The sequence below is a fragment of the Chenopodium quinoa genome, unplaced genomic scaffold (assembly GCF_001683475.1).
Source record: "Chenopodium quinoa cultivar QQ74 unplaced genomic scaffold, ASM168347v1, whole genome shotgun sequence".
Classification (NCBI taxonomy): domain Eukaryota; kingdom Viridiplantae; phylum Streptophyta; class Magnoliopsida; order Caryophyllales; family Amaranthaceae; genus Chenopodium; species Chenopodium quinoa.
The window spans coordinates 2,924,431-2,944,602 of record NW_018743032.1 but is presented as its reverse complement, the minus strand read 5'-3'; the positions used below and the strand labels follow the sequence as shown (position 1 = coordinate 2,944,602).

The following is a 20,172-nucleotide window of genomic DNA, read 5'->3' as shown; positions in this document are numbered from 1 at the left end:
TGTGATTTTGTATTAATTAATATGTCTTAACTCATTTTGAACTAATTATACGTTGTGCTACCCCTGACCCCAAATCCTGGATCCGCCCCTGGGTGCGTGTGGTGATTAAAGGGAAGGGGAAAATTAGTGGGAAAAATAAGAGGAGAGAGAGTGTGTTCACCTCTTTGGAATTATTACTTTGGGCAAAAAAAATAATTTTTGCCTTCGAGTGAGTATTTATACTCCTCTCTAAAACCCTCTTCCTACTTGATTTTCCCTTTTTACCCTTAATAATTCTCACTTCCACTCAAAGTGGTCTTTTGACTATATTTAAAATTCTTTTGACTTTAAAACTCCTTTATAAATTAAATGTGCCTCAAAGTTTACAAAAATAAAATATTTCCAAACCATATAAATAAATAATAAATGGGTTTTATTTAAATACACCTTTTTAAATATTAAAATACAATAAATAATTTATTTTAAATTATTTAAATACGTTATATAATAATACTTTAAATTTATAAACCGTATAAAAATACGGGGTATTACAAGTGTAGTAAGGCGTTTTCTCTCTAATAATAGCGCATTTCGTGCTACAACCCAGGCTATTCTAAACTCATTCTTCTAATATTATTTTACCTCTGTACTACTTGCTTGTTATTATAAGTGCTATGATATTTGACTGATAATAAGTACTACTACTGCCCATATGTGTGTAATTATTTTCAGTATTATTTTCTAACAATCTTAGAGAAAAAAAAAATCTACTTTAATTTTTAGTAGTAGTATATCCATTAGTCAACATGTCAACCATGGATATATATGATGACAAATTTTTCTGTTGGTGTCAACCATTAGCAAGCTTGAAAAGTTTAATGGTGACAACTTTTTCTGTTGGAAACAACAAATGAAATTTTGGCTTACGGAATTAGGCTTAATATATGATATTATTGATCCTATGACCAAGGAAAAATCAGCTAGCTCTTCTAAAGATGTAGCCAAAGAAGTAACTATCAAAACTCCTAGTACCGATTCTATAAGTGACAATGATATTCTATGTCATGGTCGTATTTTGAGTGCTCTATCTAATAGTGTGTATAAAATATTGTCACACTAAAACTGTTGTGGAATTATGGGAAGCATTTGACATGAAATATGGTTTGACCGAAAAGGGTTTTCAACGTTATTCTTGTGAAAAAATGATTGAGTTTTAAATGGTTGATCAAAAATCAATTTCTGACCAAATTTATGAGTTTGAAAATATTATTTATTATATGAAATTAAAAGGATTTTTTTTGCCTGATATTATGCTCGTTACTTTTATGATTGCAAAATTGCCTCCTTCATGATCTAAGTTTGCTAGGAGTCTAAAACATAAACCCAAAAAATTTTCTTTTGATGATTGCTTGTTTGCTTACGCATTGAGGAAAAACATCGTCTCTCTCAAAAGAATTTGCAAAAATCTGAATTTCAGGCTACGACTAATGTTGTTGAGAACTCCACCATGCCTAAGTCTAAACCTTTTAAGAAAAATAGTTGTAAGAAAAACAAGTTTGGTAAGAATAATTTTTAAAAATAAAAACAATGCTCATAATAACAAGGAAAATGGTAAAAGTCAGGGAATGAGTTATTTTGTTATGTTTTTGGGCGAATCATTTTGCTAAGGATTGTTACCAACGTTTGCTAATGTTGTTAATATGATTAATAGAAGCTCCGATCTCCCATCTGACAAGTATCATGTCACTAGCCTCGAGCTAAATTATGTTTTTAACTTAAATGATTGGTGGATAAACTCTGGGGCTAATGTACATGTGTGTGTTGACAAAAATTTATTTTCTTCATATCAGGACTCCAGCACACGTACCGTGAGTATGTGGCGTATGTGTTCAAGCTAAGTAACCAAGAAAGCCTTTTAATAAAATAGTTGAAAAGGAAACCAACTTGCTTGAATTAATTCATAGTGATATTTGTGATGGCAATGGCTTGTTAACTCGTGGAGGTAAAAGATATTTCATTACCTTTGTTGATGACTTCTCTAAATATTGCTATGTATATTTAATTACTCATAAAAGTGAGTTGTTTGATAAATTTAAGATTTATAAAGCGGAGGTGGAAAATAAATTGGATAGAAAAAAAAAATACTCTGTTCCGATAGAGGTGGGGAATATGCTCCTATCGAAATGGGTGAATTTTGAAATGCATGGTGTTATTAATGAAGTGTCTCCTCCTTATGCTCCCCAATCTAATGGGGTGGCCAAAAGGAAAAATCAAGCCTAAAACCGTTGATTGTGTGTTTATTGGTTAATCTTTGCATAGTACTACTTATAGATTTCTTGTTAGTAATTCGGAGATATCCGATATTTCTAATAATACTATCATGGAATCCAGAGATGTTATCTTCTTTGAAAATGTTTTTTTCCTTTAAAGAATGATGTGCTTAGACTAGTTGGTAATATTTCTAATTCTAATTCTAATTTACCTTCTAGTAGTCATAGTAATTTAGAAATTGACTCTGAACGTAGGAGTAAGAGGTCAAAGAAGCCTAAAGATTTTGGTCCTGACTTTTGTACTTTTCTACTTGAAATTGATCCTAAATCCTATAGTGAGGCCATGAGGTCTATAGATGCACCTTTTTTGGAAGGAAGACATTAATAATGAAATAAATTTCTTAAAAACCAACAAAACTAGGTTTCTAACTGCTCTTCCTCCCGGATGCAAAAGTATAGGATGTAAATGGGTTTTTAGGAAAAAGTTAGGAACCGATGGGTCTATAGAAAAGTATAAAGCTAGTCTTGTTGTTATTGGTTGTAAGCAAGTAGAAGGTGTGGATTTCTTTGATACTTATTCTCCCGTTTCTAAAATTACTACTATTAGAGTATTGATTGCACTTGCTTGTGTGTTAATTTGGAAATTCACCGAATGGATGTTAACTGCATTTTTAAACGGTGACTTAGATGAAGAAATTTACATGGACCAGCCGAAAGGTTTTATAGAACCCGGAAAGGAAAAGAAAGTGTGCAAGCTTGTTAAGTCTTTATATGGTTTAAAACAAGCGTCAAAACAATGGCAAGATGATAAAGTTGTACTTTCATATGGGTTTGAAATAAATGATACTGATAAATGTGTGTATGTTAAACAAGATGATAATGGCTCTTGTGTGATTCTTTGTCTTTATGTAGATGATATTCTTATATTTGGTAGTGATTTAGATGCTATAAATGACGTGAAATGTTTCTTGTCTAGCAACTTTGATATGAAAGACCTTGGGCATGAAGTTGATTCAAAATAAAGATGGCATAGTTTTGACACAATCTCATTATGTGGAGAATTTGTTGAAAAAGTTTAATTATTTTGATGTGAAACCTATTTCGACATCGTATGACCCATCCTTTAAGTTTAAGAAAAATACGAGTGCATGAAGGTGTTTCTCCACTTAAATACTCTCAAACTATTGGTTCTTTGTTGCATTTGTCAAATTACTCTAGACTCAATAATATATATGCGGTTAGTAGATTGGAAAGATACACTCATAATCCTAATCTTTCTCATTGGAGTGAATTAGAGAGGGTATTTAAATACCTCAAAGGAACTATAAATTATGGTATTAATTATACTGGTTTTCCTACCATAATTGAGGTGATGCAAATTGGAATTCTGATTCGGATGAAACAAAATCCACTACTGGATATTTATTTACATTGGCAGGTGGTGCAGTGTGTTGGAGACCTTCTAAACTAACTATTATTTCTGAGCGATGCCTAGTTACTCTCTTTATGGGAAACAATTCTTGTTTCTCTAGTGGCATTTTGGAAATTTACTCCAACTTTTTTGCATTTTTGTCCTACTGACTGGACAAAGGTGGGGACGTGTGAGGTGGCAAGTATGTTGAGTTATGTGGGATGACTGTTAGGTAAACAAATGATTTCCACAAGTAGTAAACAGTAAAAATATTAGACTAAGCTCAGGTTTTCTCTGTCCTCTCTATCAATGGCGAATGGCGATCTCCAGACCTGAATATTCCGAGGATGTTTCCAGATGAATTGGCCGATGAACGGATTTAGAGGTTAGTGAATTACCCTTATCTGTTCAATTATTTTTTCTGGTTCAAGGGTTCTATTTTCCTGTGGGTTTTGTGAAATTGAACTTATGTTAGGGACCGAAATTGCGTTTTTTTTCTTTGGAAATGATGCTTGGTGAAAATTGCTTGACTGTGGTGATTCCTTCGGATAAAATTGCAATTATTTAAGTGTGAAAATGGGTTGATTGTGGTGGTAGATGAAAATTGGTACATTTCAATTGATTGTGGTGCTATTGTTTGTGATAAGTTGTTGATTTAGGTAATGAATTAATCTGTACAGTACTTTACTCGTTCTATAAGCAATTACAGAGAAATGTCGTTTTTGTGACTGTTCTTATGAATGTATGTGAATTTGTATGTAATTAGTTAATTCAAATTTTTTGTGGATTTGTTATTTGTTAATTCAAATTTGTATGTGGAGATTAAAAAGATTTTTTTTTTCTGAAGTAGAGGTGTGAATTTGTTATTTGTTATTATGGACACTAAGTTTTTGGACACGAAAAGGGAAGCCATTATAAGGGGCAGTGAGGTGGGTGTTGTTGATCGGGGCAGCGGAGTTAAAATAAGGAGTAATTTCAATGTAGAAGATAGTTGTGTTAACATTGGAGCTGGTCAGGTTGAGGGTGTTGTAGACATGAATGCAGTTTCCGTTAACATTGGAGCTGGTCAGATTGAGGGTGATGTAGACATGAATGCAGTTTCTGTTAAGTATATTTCCCCCATGAAAATAGTTCACACCACCCACACCGTGGTTGCTAGCAACCAAACGACTGTAATCACTGTTGAGGAGCCTAAGGTTGGGATGGTGTTTAGTTCTTGGCAAGAAATTGAAGCCCATTATGAGGAGTATGCGGAGTAGGTTGGGTTTGGAGTGACAAAGGTGCAGGGTGTAAATTCTAAGATGGACAAGAGTAAGAGAATTGCAACCAGATGGAAGTGTGAGTGTTGGGGAAGACCCGACATGAGGGCTAGGAGGAAAGCTAAGAAAAGGGCAAAGGCAATGGGGGTTGGAGGTTCAGGTGGATTAGTTGATGGTGTTGTATGTGAGGATGAGTTAAGCTGATCGAAGAGGACTTCAAAAAAGTGTCAATGTTTGGCCTAGATTTATGCTAATGTTAATGAAGACGGTGCTTGGGAGTTGAAGACTGTGCACTTAGTGCATAATCACTTGATTGATCCGAGTCTATCCAAGCTTGTCAAGGAGTACCGCATGAAGCATATGACCACAAATGTAAATAAGAAGTTGTTGGATTACTATGAGCAGGGGGTGCTCGTATCTCAAATACACGGGTGCATGGCGACCGATCGAAAACGGAATAGAAAACATGTCGTTAACTGTCAAATATTTACAGCATGAGGTATACAAGGAAAGGCGATTGAAGCTGGTAGGCGGTGGTGCAGTGGGAATGATGGAGTACTTTAAGAAAATGCAATCCGACAACCAAAATTTTTTCCATGCACAACGTTTGGATGAAGAGGGGAGGCTTAAGGACGTCTTGTGGGTAGATGCAAGAAGCCGGGTAGCTTATGAGGACTTTAGGGACATGGTTTGCTTCGACGCAACCTACCTTACAAATGAGTACGAGCTGTGAAATTTGTTGGATTCAACCACCACAGCCAATCTTTATTGTTGGGTTGTGCTCTTGTTTCACATGAAGATTGTGATACGTTTGCGTGGATATTTCGACAATGGCTGACATCCATGAACAACCGAGCTCCTAATGCCAATTTGACCGACCAAGCGGCAGCCATGCGGAGGCCCCTAGCTGAAGTCATGTCAAACACGATGCATCGTTGGTGCATATGGAATATCATGAGCAAGATCCCTGAGAAACTTGGCAAGTGCGCACAGTTAGTCAAAATGCTTCCCAATAAAGATTTGGTATAGTTGTTGTGCAGCAAGTATGTGAGTCTGAATATATTAGTGTTAGTATTCTGATCTGTATTGCTTTCCAATAAAGATTTGGTATAGTTGTTGTGCAGCAAGTATGTGAATCTGAATATATTAGTGTTAGCATTCTGATCTGTATTGCTTCCCAATAAAGATTTGGTATAGTTGCTGTGCAGCAAGTGTGTGAATCTGAATATATTAGTGTTAGTATTCTGATCTGTATTGCTTCCCAATAAAGATTGGTATAGTTGTTGTGCCGCAAGTGTGTGAATCTGAATATATTAGTGTTAGTATTCTAATCTGTTAAGCTTCCCAATAAATATTTGGTATAGTTTCTGTGCAGCAAGTGTGTGAATCTGAATATATTAGTGTTAGTATTCTGATCTGTATTGCTTCCCAATAAAGATTTGGTATAGTTGTTGTGCCGCAAGTGTGTGAATCTAAATATATTAGTGTTAATATTCTGATCTGTATTGCTTTGATTTTGAGGTGAAGTTGGCTTATATGTCATATTGTCATATCTACTTAGTACTCAACTAGGAATTTTTTGTTATTGATTATTCAGTACAATTTGTCAAGAGTTTTTTTTCTTATGATTAAGTTGTGCAAATCACCAACAAGGTTATCTGTGAAAGATATTATCTACAGTTCATCCTAACATAAACTTTGTTATATGTCATGATTTTGCTTGAATTTTTTGCAGCTACCAAGAATTCAAGAACCCTCTTAAAGAGGTTGTGTATGAGAGTTTTCCCCCCGAGGAGTTCCAAGAGCGATGGGCTGCACTTATTTCTGAGTACAAGTTGGAGGACAACAAATGGCTGGAAAGCCTCCACAAAGAAAGTCATATGTGGGTACCGGCATACATGAAAGAGTTCTTTTGGGCCGGCATGAAGACCACGCAAAGGGTGGAGAGCATCAATTGGTTTTTTGACGGCTTTGTGAACCATAACACCAAATTGTTTAAGTTCCCACAAAAATATTGCATTGCGTTGGGAAAAAGGGTTCGCGATGAGGTTAGTGCAGATCAACGATGCTCCAAGTACTTGAGGAGGTTGGTTAGTGGGTTTAAAGTTGAAAAGTTTTTCCAAAAGATATACACCGACTCCAAGTTTCAAGAAGTCCAAACGGAGTGTTCGAGAATGATGTATTGCAACGTCTGAGAGGAGAAGGTTTTATCTGAAAACCTAATTCAGTATAAGGTGGAGGATCGTGTTTGGATTGTACTTTCTGGGATTAGTGAGGAGATCATTACTGATCGCTGTAAAGTGTACACTATTACGTTCTGTTTGAGCACGAGTGAGGTTGAATGTGATTGTCGAAAGTTCGAGACACATGGCATACTATGCAAACACTCTATCCAGGTCCTTGATCAAAACCTGGTGTTCGATATTCCGGAAAAATACATACTACCACGCTGGCGCAAAGACATACCTCGGAAGCACACAAGAGTGAAGGTTGCCTACCATGATCCTGGTGAAACGGAACATGTGATGAGATTTAACAAGATGATGGCGAAGTTCGAGCCCCTTTGTGAAACCGCTGCGATGGTTAACGATCAAACTATGGAAATGGTGATTGAAACACTATCCAAACTGACAAAAGCTGTTAATGAAGCTATGGTGAAGAAGGGAGAGGAAAAAATTCCTGTCATTAGTGGTGGTTCCAGAGACATTAATACAGTTTCATCAACAGGTAAAGGTAGAACAAACTCTTCAGTTCAGAACGGTACTGTAGAGATACCTGATGAGGAAGATCCAAACTCTCCAGTTAATGACATTTTTGTTCCCATTGCAACACTGTTCCCTGTTAAAGACCCAATTATTAAGAAAAGGCACCCTGGAAGGCAAAAAGGTTCACGTCACAAAACACTGGCCGAAACAGGGTATAAGAAAAGCAACAACAAAAACAACCTCTGTCGCGTAAGTGTTGTTTCAGACCTGTATTTAATTTTGAATGCCTGTATATTTATGCAAATGTATAATGATGAATTGTTGAAATGATTACAGGATGTTAATGCTATTGTTGTTGTTGTTGTACAGGATGTTAATGCTATTGTTGTTGTTGTTGTTGTACAGGATGTTAATGCTATTGTTGTTGTTGTTGTTGTACAGGATGTTAATGCTATTGTTGTTGTTGTTGTACAGGATGTTAATGCTGTTGTAGCTCCACTAGGTAAGGCTGTTAAAGGCAAGGCTGTTAAGGGAAAAGGCAAAATCGCAACAACGGCAGGCACGGCTAATCAAATGGCAAGCACTTCTAAGGGAATGGCAAGCACTTGTAAGGGAAAGGCCACCACAAGCACAGCTAAGGGAAAGGCGAATGTGTCTCGGGAAAAAGTCAAAATGTCTAAGGAAAAAGCTACTAAAGCTAAGACAAAGCCACCTGTAAGTTGACATTTCCTTATAAGATGCAAATGTTTCTTGTCTTCTGATTTTTTATTAATGATTCAAACTTAACCATCTGCAGGTCAAGCGCAAACGGCTCGATGGGTTGGATGCCTAGGAACATCACGGTTGTCTGTTCATTTAAGGGTAATCATGACCGAAGCCTAATCTCAATGCTAATTATCATAATATGTGCCGACCCGAGAGTTGCTGCAGGTTAATATTATGGCAGACTAAGTAGGATGTTTTTTTTTTTTTTTTTTTTTTTTTTATTTATTTTTTTTATATATATCTTTATTCCTGAGTGATTGCATACTAGGGTATTATGTTTGAATGTATGAACTGGGTTCTGATCTGATGTACTTTCAATGTTTAAAGTGTGTTCAATAGCTTTTGGGGTGTTGTTGACAGACTGTAGTTCTAATGAATTTGATGGTCCAATTTTAGATTTGTATTTTTTTTTTTTAGGGTCCAAGGGTCCAATTATTCGAATTTTACTACAGTATCTAGTAGGTCCATTTTATCCAACTTTGGTAATTTTACTTTGGTAATTTTAGCCCTCATGGACTGATTTTTGACAGTGTTTATACCACAACACAACACATAATACATAAATACATAATACATAATTGAAGAGTTTAGGGGGCTTACATGGGCCAAATTAAAACATTACATAACATATATTTTACATTACAAACCGACGTGTCCCAATACACATTAATAATAACGCATACATATTAGATAGTTCATAAAAAGCAGTAGTCCAACAAGCTTAAACAGCAACAATCCGTCCAAATCAGCCTTCAACTTAGCAACAGTCCTACTCCCTTAGACCTGATAACCATATTAAAACATATGTTAGCATATTAAAACATATGTTACATTACATAATGGATATGCATGCGGAGAAACAAAACTCATAAAATGCCCAATTTAAACCTCCTTAGCAGTGACCGAAGCAATCATTCGGAGTTCAAGGGACTTGGAGTCATTGACAAGTACATTGGGACTAACTCTAGCAGGATCCCAGAATAGAGCACAACCTCCCATCAAACCCTTGCCCGGCTCAAGCCTCCAATTCATAGTCGTCTCAATCTTGTTGATGACCCTTTCACAGTTGGTGTATGTACCCCCCACTTCAGTTAGAACGATGAATATTGGGTTGTGGGTCGTAACCACTTCTTCAAAGTGCTTCACAAAAGAAGGACGTGTGATCCTACGACCATTCCACAACACGACAGCGGATCCGAGAGCCAGTTTTTTTCTTACCATTCTCCATCTCGGGCCGTAGGTTAAGTGCTTGGTAACGACTACACGACTCATTTTCAATGAATTGGTCTCTTTTGACCGTAAAATTGATCCCTGTCATCGCACAGTTCACCTGCATTTTGGCGCATAATGGCAAACTCTAATATTCCCATACATCCTAACTTTCTAATGATAAGCTAGGATATCTCACACAATGTAATTTACAGAAGATAATATCACAAAGATCTCAATAATATCCCAATAGTAATTGTTAATATGAGTGGTAATGCTTATTAATAATATTAATAATTTGTAATTAATTAATCAAGTGCACATAGTCACTAATGTTCATTCTCATATCTCATAGAATTATTATTTGGAAAATTTAGATATTGTCCTATACTAAAGGGATGGCCCAATTCCGCATCAACTATTAGTAAAATCTACTCCTCAATAGCATCACTTTAATTTGGACACGTACGTATACTTAATTGATGATATTTTTACTACATTATTAGACTTATCTAATATTGTGTTACCACGGTTTAAAAGTGTTTATATAATGTTTTTTTGGGGACAAACATGATATAGGGGTAAATATAAATCCTCTTAACATAAATTAATATAGTTAATGCTCGGATAAATAATTAAGACAAAGTTCATCTGAAGAAAGAGGACATCGTCCCAATACATTGGCGGACTTGGCCTTATGCCTGGTGGGTCATGACCCACCAGGGCCCAAAATATTTTTTAAGTTTTTAAAAAAAAAATAAATAAATAAATTATTTTCTAAGTTTTTTTTTTAAAAAAAAAATACTAACTTTGAACCTTTTGTTAATGTTGTTGGGTTTTTGATGAAATGTGAACCTAATGCTTGTACAAATTTTAATCTTGTCAATTATTAGTTTGTTAATTATTAGAGAGCTAAGCTTGTCATGTTGTCAATTATTAGCTTGTTAATTATTAGTTTGTTAATTTTAGTCTTGTCAATTTTAAGCTTGTTAATTATTAGTTAGTACTGTAATCTTGTCAATTTTCTATTTGGATGATCTTTGTAAATAATTTTTCTTGGGAATTTTGGTAATTTTTTTCTTTTTACATATTTGGTTATCAATTGTGACTCAGCAGTCGGAAATTCCTGGGTCCGCCACTGTCCGAGTAGTGGCCAAACTCATTGGTGAAGCCACTCATTCCAAGGGAATAAATTGGACCGCTAATTGGAATTATAGGCTTAGGATCTATCAAGTCCGCTAGCAACTTAGGTATGAAGGAGTCACTCCTTCAAATTCAATCATCGGGTCATCAATCTCTAGTTGGCGAATTGCGGCTTGAACCTTTGGCAAACCAACAACATCTGCAGTGTTAGGGAGGTGAGCTGGGAATATTTCCCCAGCCTCATTCACCATCATCATTTTGTTCATCTTGTGTTACTCCTCCAATGGCTTAGGGGTTATTTTCCTTAAAACATCATACTCGACGACATTTGTTGTAAGCCTACCATTATTACTATAGAAATAAAACATAATCATTGAAGTTCATTTCAGGTTCACGAACCTTGGGGTAGTCGAAACAGTGTTTGGTGTTTTCGTTTTGTGGTGCTAGGTAGAAACTAAGAGGATTTTCCATGGCTCTTTTAGGTGGAAGTGGAAGATGGAAAGTTTTGACAATGGGATGTGTTTCTGTTGCTTTGTTGGTTAATGTTGAGTACCTATGGGCCAAGCATGTGAAGACAAAATTAAAAGGACAAACTTATGATATCAATTTATTTTAAAGTTGTTATATAGGTATTAAAATAACGTATCATATCATAACTTTTACAAAAAAAATTCATTAACATTTAATTAAATTTAAATAAAGTCAAATCATTATAATTTAACGTTACGTTAGTATTGATTTAGTTAACTTACATAATATTAGTATTGATTGAGTTAAATCATTAATTTAGTTAAATCAGCGTATTGTGTATTAATAATACCTCATTGGTGGTACTTAAATATTATTTCCTTCTAAACCATTGATCTAATTCATTGATTATTGAGAATTGATGGCAAATACGTATTGATTGAGGTAATTCATTGATCGAGTTACATCATCCTTGGTAACCATTGATCTAAACCATTGATCTAATTCATTCTTAAGTCAATCACATCGCTCCTTTGTTCTCATTCATTAAAGTTAATTTAGTTCATTTAATTTAAGATTGTTCTAGGTAATTTAAGTTGAACCATGGTATTTCTCATTGACTTCTTGTACTTAGGTTAAGGTTGAACTAATGTCAAATACGTGTTGATTATTGAGAACTACTATCTAAGTCATTTAACTTCATTGATTGTGTTCGAATCATTGATTGAGTTAACTTACATAACGTTAGTATTGATTGTGTATGAATCATTGATTGGGTTAAATAATTGATTGTGTATGAATCATTGATCGAATTAAATAATTGGTTGTGTATGAATCATTGATCGAATTAAACGATTGGTTGTTTATGAATCATTGATCTGGTAAAATCAGCATATTGTGTACTAATAATACCTCCTTGGTAACCATTGATCTAAACCATTGATTATTGACAACTGATGGCAAATACGTGTTGATTATTGAGAACTAATGGCAAATACGTGTTGATTATTCGATTTAGTTAAAACATTGATCATGTAGTACATGGTTAATCTTAATTGATGTACCACATAGGGATTAGATTGTTATTTATTCGATTAATGACTTTGTTTTAGTTATGTTTAATTTTTTTTTTGACACGCATCTCCAACAAAAGTAAAATGAGTTTGCCACTTATTTATCTTTTACTCTTTTTTTTTTTCATTTTTGAGAAAACTTTTACTGTTAATTCGAACAAGTGTATTTTTCTTACACTTCCAAATTATATCTTGTACTTTACTATTTTAAGACCTTAAAAACACTTATTTAAGTATGTAACAATTCATAGTCATTTTTTTTTTCTTTTATTTTATTTTTGAGAAAGAATCTTTTACTGTTAACTTAAATTGACTTAAGTATTGTCACTAATCTTCATATCATGATGATATGTTAAATGATATATTGAATGAAATATTTTGCTATAACTTTGTTCATTAAATTTTCATTTATCGAATATTTGGTTCCTTGAGTAAAGGGCAAAATTTAGGTGTACTTGAGGTTTAGTGGGAAAGAAAAATTGCAATATATGCGTTCTACATCTGATTTCTCATAAAGTGTAAGTGATATTTCATAAAGTGAACTTGAAATCAGCAAACCAATTTTTTACCGTGGTGAAACATTGTTACTGAATAATCTTTTCCAATGTATTCATGTGTAGTACATATCAATTCACAAAAAAGGGAAAAGTTATTAGGGAAAAGTTGAGTATACCCAAGCCTACATATACGTATCAATAAATAGCTTTGGTTTTTCGGTTTCGTGATGTTGTCCTATTTTCTGAGTAAAAGGAACTACGAAGGCACTTTCATCTCATGAATTTAGGGGATTTGGTGAGATATGATTTGTAAGAAAGTGGATATATGGACAAATAAGTCAGAAGCCATCAGAACAAACAAAAGTAACCTCTTGTATCCCTTGGCAAATATTCGAGTTTATGATCGTGTTTGGTGAACGTAGAAGTTCTTTTTTGTGCGCTAATCATGAGATATTCAAATTGCCGTCAAACTTTGTATTAATCAACAATCATATGCAAATTTATGGATGACTGGTATGTCTTTCAATTTTTCATTTATATTTTATTAATTCAACAAAGGCACTTTCATCTCATTAATTTAGGGGATTTGGTGAGATATGATTTGTATGAAAGTGGATATGGACAAATCAGTCAAAAGAGATAAAAACAAACGACAGTAACCTCCTGTATCCCTTGGGTAATAACCATAAAAAATTATCACGTAAATAGGTCACTGCTTTTTTAATGCCTAAAATTGCAGGTCTCCACATGAGTGTAACTAATGGGCCGGCCCATTCCACGAAGTGTTCAACGAGTGAGTCTTCCAACCCCAAAATATCACATACGTAAACATGTGTGTAACTAATGGGCCTGCTCATTCCACGAAGTGTTCAACGAGTGAGTCTTCCAATGTAGAGGGGTTATACTTATAATCCCACAAGTACTTTGTTATATAAAAGAAGCCACTAATATCACATGTATCACTCTCTTCTTTCTTGAACCATAAACCCTATCTTAAAACCCTCTGCTAGAATGAGTGAGTCTTCCAGCCCCATAATTTCCCATATACCACCAGCCTATGCCCGACGTAGTGTGTTTTCTACGTTGGTGGCTGGTAAGTCATTGTCTCGGAAAAAAGGCTAAAGTCATGACAAATGAGCATGATGTTCCGGTGGTTTTGGAAGATGCAATCATCGACCTTACTGATGTCGAAGAGCCTCCTCAAGGTGACAAAAAGGCCGGTAAATCCAAGGTGATAGATGTCCTCGATGATGACGACGTGGAAGAGGCAATAGTGGCCGGAGAAGACCAGGCTGAAACTCAGGCTCTTTACCCAAACCCTAGTTCCCTTTTCCCGAAGGTAACATTCACGGTAAGGAGCCTCACTGAAAATGATCCAGGAGTTAAGTTTAGCCTTAGGGTTAATGAAAGTTTCGAGCAGGTTTACTACAAGTATGCTGCTAGGGTGGACTGCTTGCCAGATGATATTACTATTAAGAAGGTTGGTGCTATAATTGTTGGTAGTGAGACACCGGAACGGGCTGGGATTCACACTGGAGCCAAGTTGTTCGTTGTCGGACGTGTAAGTAGAAATACGTACAGTGAAGATCATGGTTTCATATTTGTAAGTTTAGGAGTCTTTATATAGAATATATTATTTAATATGGTTTCATATTTGTTAGTTTATGAGTTTATATAGAATATATTATTTATGTTAACATAGTTTAATATATAAAATATATTATTTATGTTGTGATATTATCTTAAGTTTTTGTGATAATATCTTTAGATTGTGTGATAATATATTAAGTTTTTGTGATATTATCTTAAGATTAATTTTTTCCCAAAGTTATACCTAGTTTTAATATTCAAGTCATGGTTTTTTAGACTAATGTATCAAAAACTTTACTTTTTGTTACTAGAATGATGAGGATAATATGGACGTTCGTACAAAAGTCATCTACCTTCGAAAGGTCCGAACCCGTCCAATGTATAAGAAGGTAATAATCTGGGTGGATGCGTATCTTGAGAAGCTATTTCAAATCTGGAGTGAGGAAGGCGATGTGAACCGTGACTACATAACAATGATCCATGAAAACAGGGAGGTTACTCCAATTCATACCGTTTGAGATGCGGGTATTAGGATGGCCACGAAGTGTTTTGTTTCCCCAAAATCTTATCTGTGACCGAAAAGGGAGTAAGAGAGATTGTTTTTGTCCTTGTCAAGACAAATGAATTGATATTGACAATGAACTTCCAGATTGTTGTGATATAGTAGGTACTTTAGGCTTCCCATATGCTTTCGATTAGTTGATCTAGAGGATAACAATTTATTTTGTAGGACTTTAAATACCCAGTTCAAGTGGGCATGATGATCAACTTTAATGAATCTTGTAATATATTTGGTTGTTGGAATGAATGTTGTGATATATTTGGTTGTTGGGAATGAAATGTTATCTTTCATGTCTAATCATAATATTTGGTGATTGTTAAACGAAAATAATATGAAGATTAAATTATATTCTTTATATAAGAATATGATTCATAATTAAGGTACTTGTATGATAATATTATTGATAATAAAATAAATTAATGATAATACTAGGCCATATTAATCTAAAGTTAATCTAAAGTAACAGTAACTCTTGAACACCCTTGAAATGGATAGTGCTTTAAGATATAAAGAATATCTGTAATTAAAAAGTTGCTTAAAATAAGCTAATTTTGCAGTTGGCACTCTTGGGTGCATGTTGAAGCTGTTATTTATTTATTTATTTATTTATATATTTATTTGTCATATTATTTTGGTCTCTTTTTTTTATTATTTTCCTTGTACCTATTGTTTGTATAAAAATGAAGTCCTCTCTATACCTTACGCAAAAGCAAAGTGATACTTTTTTCTACAATATGAATCAGTCACACATCTTTGTATACATCTAGGATATGTATTGTAGGTTTTTTTAGTTTCCACGTCAATACATTTATACATTTTTCTTGCTTTTATGAGTATTTAGAAGTGTTGGTGCTATGAGACGAAGATCCTGCTGACATGCCTCCAATGGTTTTTGGTTTTAGGTTTCATTTTGGACCACCAGAGGTTGAAATGTGGCCCAAAATGATGTTGAACATGGTTAAGTTTACCAAGGATTTGAACTTTTAAACCAATTTTAAAACAAAACATGAATATAAATGACCCAAAACCAAATTTAAACATCAAAAGACCCAACTATTGTGTACATTACCTTAATGTAAATGAAATAATTTCTCAATATATTTATTAAGTACTTCCAAATAAATAGGAAAATTCTATAAATAAGAAATTATTTCCGGCACTACTCGTTTCTTCGACAGTTGATAGGTCCTATTTTTCACATGTTTTAGGTGGGTATCTAAGCTCATTTGATTACAAAATTAGAGAACTTTGGTGCATATTTGCATTATTTGCTTAAGTTGTGCTCTACTACTCTTCGTTTGTGTGTTTTGATGAATTTCAGGTGATTTATATGCAAATGGAGTATGGTTGGCTAATCTTGAGTATAATAATCACGGAGTATGAAAACATATTGCTTAAGAATATCAAAACATGTGTTCGAGACGAACTTGAGTGAAAATGAAGCAAAACGTTGATGAAATATTTGGCAAATATGACACCTGTTCACTATTATGCTCATAACTTTTGATATACAAATGATAATGGAGTTATTCAAATTGCATTGGAAAGTAGACTTGAATACCTTTCCAACAATATATTACACGCCTCAAACGGAGCTCTGGATATGAAGTTATGACTGATTTAAGATGAGTGATACGCGCAGCAGAGCAGGCACGTCCATGCCCAGCACCAGGCACGGACGTGCCAGTAGCCACAGCAGTTTATGCACGCATAGAGGCACGTCCGTGCCTATGGAGAGGCACGTCCGTGCTTCCTGGAGTACTTGTGCGCCAAGAAAAGATGTTTATCTTTTTATCTTCCTACGCCTATATATACATTAAGTAGTGTTTTATTATTAATTAAGTTTTATTTTATTCTCTAATTTACATTATTAAGAACTAGTTCTCTCTATTTTATTTTCTTTACTTTTGTAATTCAAGATTCAAGATTTATACTTTCCACCTTCAATTTAATTCAAGATTCGGTATTTTCTTTTAATCTCTTGTTTCTTAATTATGTTTTCTTCAATTATTATTGTTATTGTTTATTTAATTATGAGTGAGTAGATTTCCTATTCCAAGATCTAGGGTAGCCCAATTATGATTGATGCATGAATTAAATCTTTAAATTCTCTAATAATTATTGCAATTGCTTATGCTAAATTGATTGTGATTATGTCAATGCTAGATTAGACGTAATTTTAGTATTGCGATTATCCCATTGTTTCTATCACAACGAGAGTTGGGTTTAAACGGATTTGAGTAAATCAATTTAGGGTTTGATTCTCAACACGAGAGTAGTTGGGTTTGATAATTGGGAAGTTAGAGCAATGTGTTCAATGTCTCTAATATGCATGATACCATGAGAATAGGCTTGATTGTATGTTAGGGAAGCCATTGATACTCGAGAGAGGTCTTTGGTATTTATTACGGTTTACTTTTCCCCGTTCAATTGGAATTGTATGTTAGGGGTAGAAATATAATTGCATCATTCGTAATTGTGGTGATACTTGATCTTGGATGTTTTAATTACTTGATTTCTTCATATTCTTTAGTTTATTTTCGAATTTTCCATACATTAGTTCCTTAGTTAATCGATCATTATTGATTCTTGCTTAGTAGGAATTTGAGTCTATTTAATTATTTTTGAACCTTAGTCTCTTGGGATTTGACCCTTGCTTGCCCTGCTACATAGTAGTGGTCAGTTAGGTTATATTTTGTTAGGTACGCGACACGCCTATCAACAGTCAGCAGTTCGATCCCTCCTATGCCTAATCTTAGAAGTTACACTTACCTAGCTGTTGCAATCTGTAAAATATTACACAAAAAAATTATCAGAAAACAATCTGCAAATGTTTTATTGCTGACAATAAAAAAAATATAGAATACTTACATTCACTTCATCTTGGGGGGCAACACTATCCCTTGCATCCCTCGGGTGTTGTTCCCCATAAACTACGTCCAACACCTACGGAGATAAAGATTTTTAAATAATTTTAAACAACAACCCATAGTAAAAATAAACAACCAAATGACCAATACTAAAAATAACCAAAAATAAACTACAACCAAATGACCAATACTAAAAATAACCAAAAACAAAAACATTTCTCTTACCCCTAACCTCCCAAAGTCCCCTTTAATTGATTTGTCCATCTTCGATGCCATCCGAATCTCATACATACTCCATACTTTCAGTCTTGGGAAAATCTCCCAATCAACAGCATCCCGATTTAAACGATCCAAGTAAAATATCTAAAACAATATGGTCTCGTATGTCAGCAAGCGGTGTAAATAAATAAATAGAGAATACAAAGAGATACATAACTTGAAACGAAAACATACGGTAGCAAAAATAGCACAGCCTCCACATCCACTTGCAAACCCATTAGCATAGAATCGTCGAGCAAAACTAGAAACACTCCCTATGAATTTCGACAAGACTAAACCACACCAGTCGTACTCATTAGCCTCCATTGCACATCCAATTGCAGGTAACAAATCAGCCGCAAGACGGGAAGACTGTGTAGGACACAATACCATCTCCAAAGCAACTATTTTATTAAAAACGTCTTAAATTCCTCTTCCTCACTACCATCAAAGTGACCATCTAAGCAATCCATCATTTCTGAGCTCAATGGTATCCCGACCAATGTGTACACCCGGCCACGTTGTCCATTAGACTCCCATGCCTTCCCGTACTTCAACAAAATTCTTTGCACCTTTTCCCGATCCTCTACACTCATGGTTTTAGTGGAAGGAACACTCCTTGTACCCATTGGTATTCCTAACACCCACTGGACTTGTTTCTTGGATAACCTAAACTCCACACCATCGGGAGTTATCAACATTTTTCTTAGCGGATCTATATGAGTCATCAGCCAATACGCCAACTACCACGGTAATTGCATATTGAATGCAAGTTGTAGTAGACCTCCAAAACCCATCTCACAAACCCATCGTCTTCTCCTATCATCAATTTTTTGGCAAATACGCCCAAATGACTCAATCCGACAACTCATGTTAGGAGGCTGCTAAACAATGACACCCACGTTACTAAACACACTTAGTTAGCACATATCATCAAACACAAACATACAGTAAATAGTCTTACCCTCCTTCTGCCCTTAGCAAGTTCCAACATCACCTCTCCCCTCACTTTCACAAGTCCTCTATAAGTTAACCTATCATCCTTCCACAACAACTACATTACCAACTGTTTTATTACTACTACCAAACCAAAATTGTAACCTAGCTACCTTAAAAATTCCAGGGTACAACTCTATTGTTTCTCCCTCGGTGTGCCTACTGCCTGCAATCAATTCATTCCAAAATTTTATTTCACAGATTCATATTAGTGAGATTCATATTAGTGTAGCAAAACAGGACATATTATATAGTTATACCTTATTACTCAACACAAATCCATCCTCTTCTTCACCAACCTACATTGCTCATGTATTAATTGACATTGCTCATGTATTAATTCACATTACTACCAACAATTAATTCACCAGCAATTAACATCTACAGAACAAACACAGTATTAAGCAAACTGTAAAGTACATACCACATTCTCTGGTACATCACAAAATGTACGCTTACGATTTCCTTCAGACATTTAAACAATCTTCTAAATTGCTCATGTATTAATTCATCTATTCATGCTCACATCAGTCCGATGTAAATTGCTCATCTATCAACACACACCTCTACCAGAAAGAATTCAACCAATTTCAATTACAGAAATTAAAACACGGAAATTAAACCAGTTCACACTTTCGTAATTCAGTAGTTCACTTCATTATTTGCAAATTATCCGACATTTTCTGCAAATTAAACCATATTCGAACAGACAAATCACCTAAACCCTAGTCAGATCTACAACACTTCAAACCCAAATTCAAATTTAAAGTTACCTTTTTTCGATTAACAGTAGATATGAGTTGCCGAAATTCCTCCGCTTTACGATCTCCGATCTCTAACCTGCAAAATGTTCGAGTCCTCTCTATCTCTTCGATTTCGTTTTTCTACAAACTTCAAATTTCGTTTTTTTTTGTCGATTTCTGTAATTTTACTGCTGTAATCTTGTCGAAATCCCTCCGCTTTACGATCTCCGATCTCCAACCTGCAAAATGTTTGAGTCCTCTATATCTCTTCGATTTCGTTTTTCTGCAAAATTCTAATTTCGTTTTTTTTTTTTCGATTTTCTGTAATTTTATTGCTGTTATCTTGCCATAGTTAACTATGTCAAGGTCGTCCA

The 20,172-nt window shown here is 34.6% G+C and overlaps 4 protein-coding genes and 1 long non-coding RNA gene across 16 annotated transcripts; 3 read left to right on the top strand and 2 right to left on the bottom strand.

Annotated features, from left to right (window-relative positions):
* Positions 1-3,771: 3,771 nt before the first annotated feature.
* LOC110730409 lies at positions 3,772-8,792 on the top strand. The gene is made up of 4 exons (XM_021910213.1): positions 3,772-4,045; positions 6,655-7,873; positions 8,099-8,338; positions 8,421-8,792. The coding sequence occupies exons 2-4, from the start codon at positions 7,445-7,447 to the stop codon at positions 8,454-8,456; spliced, it is 705 nt and encodes a 234-aa protein (XP_021765905.1). The 5' UTR covers positions 3,772-4,045; positions 6,655-7,444; the 3' UTR covers positions 8,457-8,792.
* On the top strand, positions 4,962-7,114 carry LOC110730367 (protein FAR-RED IMPAIRED RESPONSE 1-like). The gene is made up of 4 exons (XM_021910155.1): positions 4,962-5,099; positions 5,413-5,607; positions 6,517-6,572; positions 6,655-7,114. Exons 1-4 carry the CDS (start codon positions 4,962-4,964, stop codon positions 7,112-7,114), a joined length of 849 nt encoding a protein of 282 aa, XP_021765847.1.
* On the bottom strand, positions 8,793-10,357 carry LOC110730410. The gene is made up of 2 exons (XR_002513058.1): positions 9,278-10,357; positions 8,793-9,172 (listed from the first exon to the last, which is right to left on the bottom strand). It is a non-coding gene; the product is annotated as an uncharacterized LOC110730410 (long non-coding RNA).
* Positions 10,358-10,622: 265 nt separating this feature from the next.
* On the top strand, positions 10,623-16,208 carry LOC110730408. 2 transcript variants are annotated; one of them, XM_021910212.1, is made up of 2 exons: positions 10,623-14,340; positions 14,681-16,208. In XM_021910212.1, the coding sequence occupies exons 1-2, from the start codon at positions 13,837-13,839 to the stop codon at positions 14,885-14,887; spliced, it is 711 nt and encodes a 236-aa protein (XP_021765904.1). In that variant the 5' UTR covers positions 10,623-13,836; the 3' UTR covers positions 14,888-16,208. The 2 variants fall into 2 exon arrangements, with proteins under 2 accessions (XP_021765904.1, XP_021765903.1); XM_021910211.1 differs by having other exon boundaries at positions 10,623-14,382.
* A 1,180-nt stretch (positions 16,209-17,388) lies between these two features.
* LOC110730406 lies at positions 17,389-20,172 on the bottom strand. Of its 11 annotated transcripts, XM_021910208.1 has the most exons (7): positions 19,316-20,172; positions 19,169-19,221; positions 19,024-19,093; positions 18,255-18,940; positions 18,027-18,164; positions 17,803-17,877; positions 17,389-17,717 (listed from the first exon to the last, which is right to left on the bottom strand). In XM_021910208.1, exons 4-7 carry the CDS (start codon positions 18,450-18,452, stop codon positions 17,700-17,702), a joined length of 429 nt encoding a protein of 142 aa, XP_021765900.1. In that variant the 5' UTR covers positions 18,453-18,940; positions 19,024-19,093; positions 19,169-19,221; positions 19,316-20,172; the 3' UTR covers positions 17,389-17,699. The 11 variants fall into 11 exon arrangements, with proteins under 11 accessions (XP_021765900.1, XP_021765895.1, XP_021765898.1 ...); XM_021910203.1 differs by having other exon boundaries at positions 19,024-19,221; XM_021910206.1 differs by having other exon boundaries at positions 18,255-19,093.

What these genes read in the sequence shown, in the direction of transcription:
- LOC110730367 (XM_021910155.1), top strand. Translation starts at nt 4,962, where the DNA reads ATGGACAAGAGTAAGAGAATTGCAACCAGATGGAAGTGTGAGTGTTGG. An exon ending in GTGGATTAGTTGATGGTGTT is followed by an intron (nt 5,100 to 5,412) that starts GTATGTGAGGAT and finishes AAATATTTACAG; the next exon opens with CATGAGGTATACAAGGAAAG. An exon ending in ATGAGGACTTTAGGGACATG is followed by an intron (nt 5,608 to 6,516) that starts GTTTGCTTCGAC and finishes TTGATTATTCAG; the next exon opens with TACAATTTGTCAAGAGTTTT.
- LOC110730409 (XM_021910213.1), top strand. Translation starts at nt 7,445, where the DNA reads ATGAGATTTAACAAGATGATGGCGAAGTTCGAGCCCCTTTGTGAAACC. An exon ending in ACAAAAACAACCTCTGTCGC is followed by an intron (nt 7,874 to 8,098) that starts GTAAGTGTTGTT and finishes GTTGTTGTACAG; the next exon opens with GATGTTAATGCTGTTGTAGC. An exon ending in AAGCTAAGACAAAGCCACCT is followed by an intron (nt 8,339 to 8,420) that starts GTAAGTTGACAT and finishes AACCATCTGCAG; the next exon opens with GTCAAGCGCAAACGGCTCGA.
- LOC110730408 (XM_021910211.1), top strand. Translation starts at nt 13,837, where the DNA reads ATGCCCGACGTAGTGTGTTTTCTACGTTGGTGGCTGGTAAGTCATTGT. An exon ending in AAGATCATGGTTTCATATTT is followed by an intron (nt 14,383 to 14,680) that starts GTAAGTTTAGGA and finishes TTTTGTTACTAG; the next exon opens with AATGATGAGGATAATATGGA.
- LOC110730406 (XM_021910200.1), bottom strand. Translation starts at nt 18,452, where the DNA reads ATGGTATTGTGTCCTACACAGTCTTCCCGTCTTGCGGCTGATTTGTTA. An exon ending in GCTGTGCTATTTTTGCTACC is followed by an intron (nt 18,165 to 18,254) that starts GTATGTTTTCGT and finishes ATATTGTTTTAG; the next exon opens with ATATTTTACTTGGATCGTTT. An exon ending in GGGACTTTGGGAGGTTAGGG is followed by an intron (nt 17,878 to 18,026) that starts GTAAGAGAAATG and finishes TTATCTCCGTAG; the next exon opens with GTGTTGGACGTAGTTTATGG.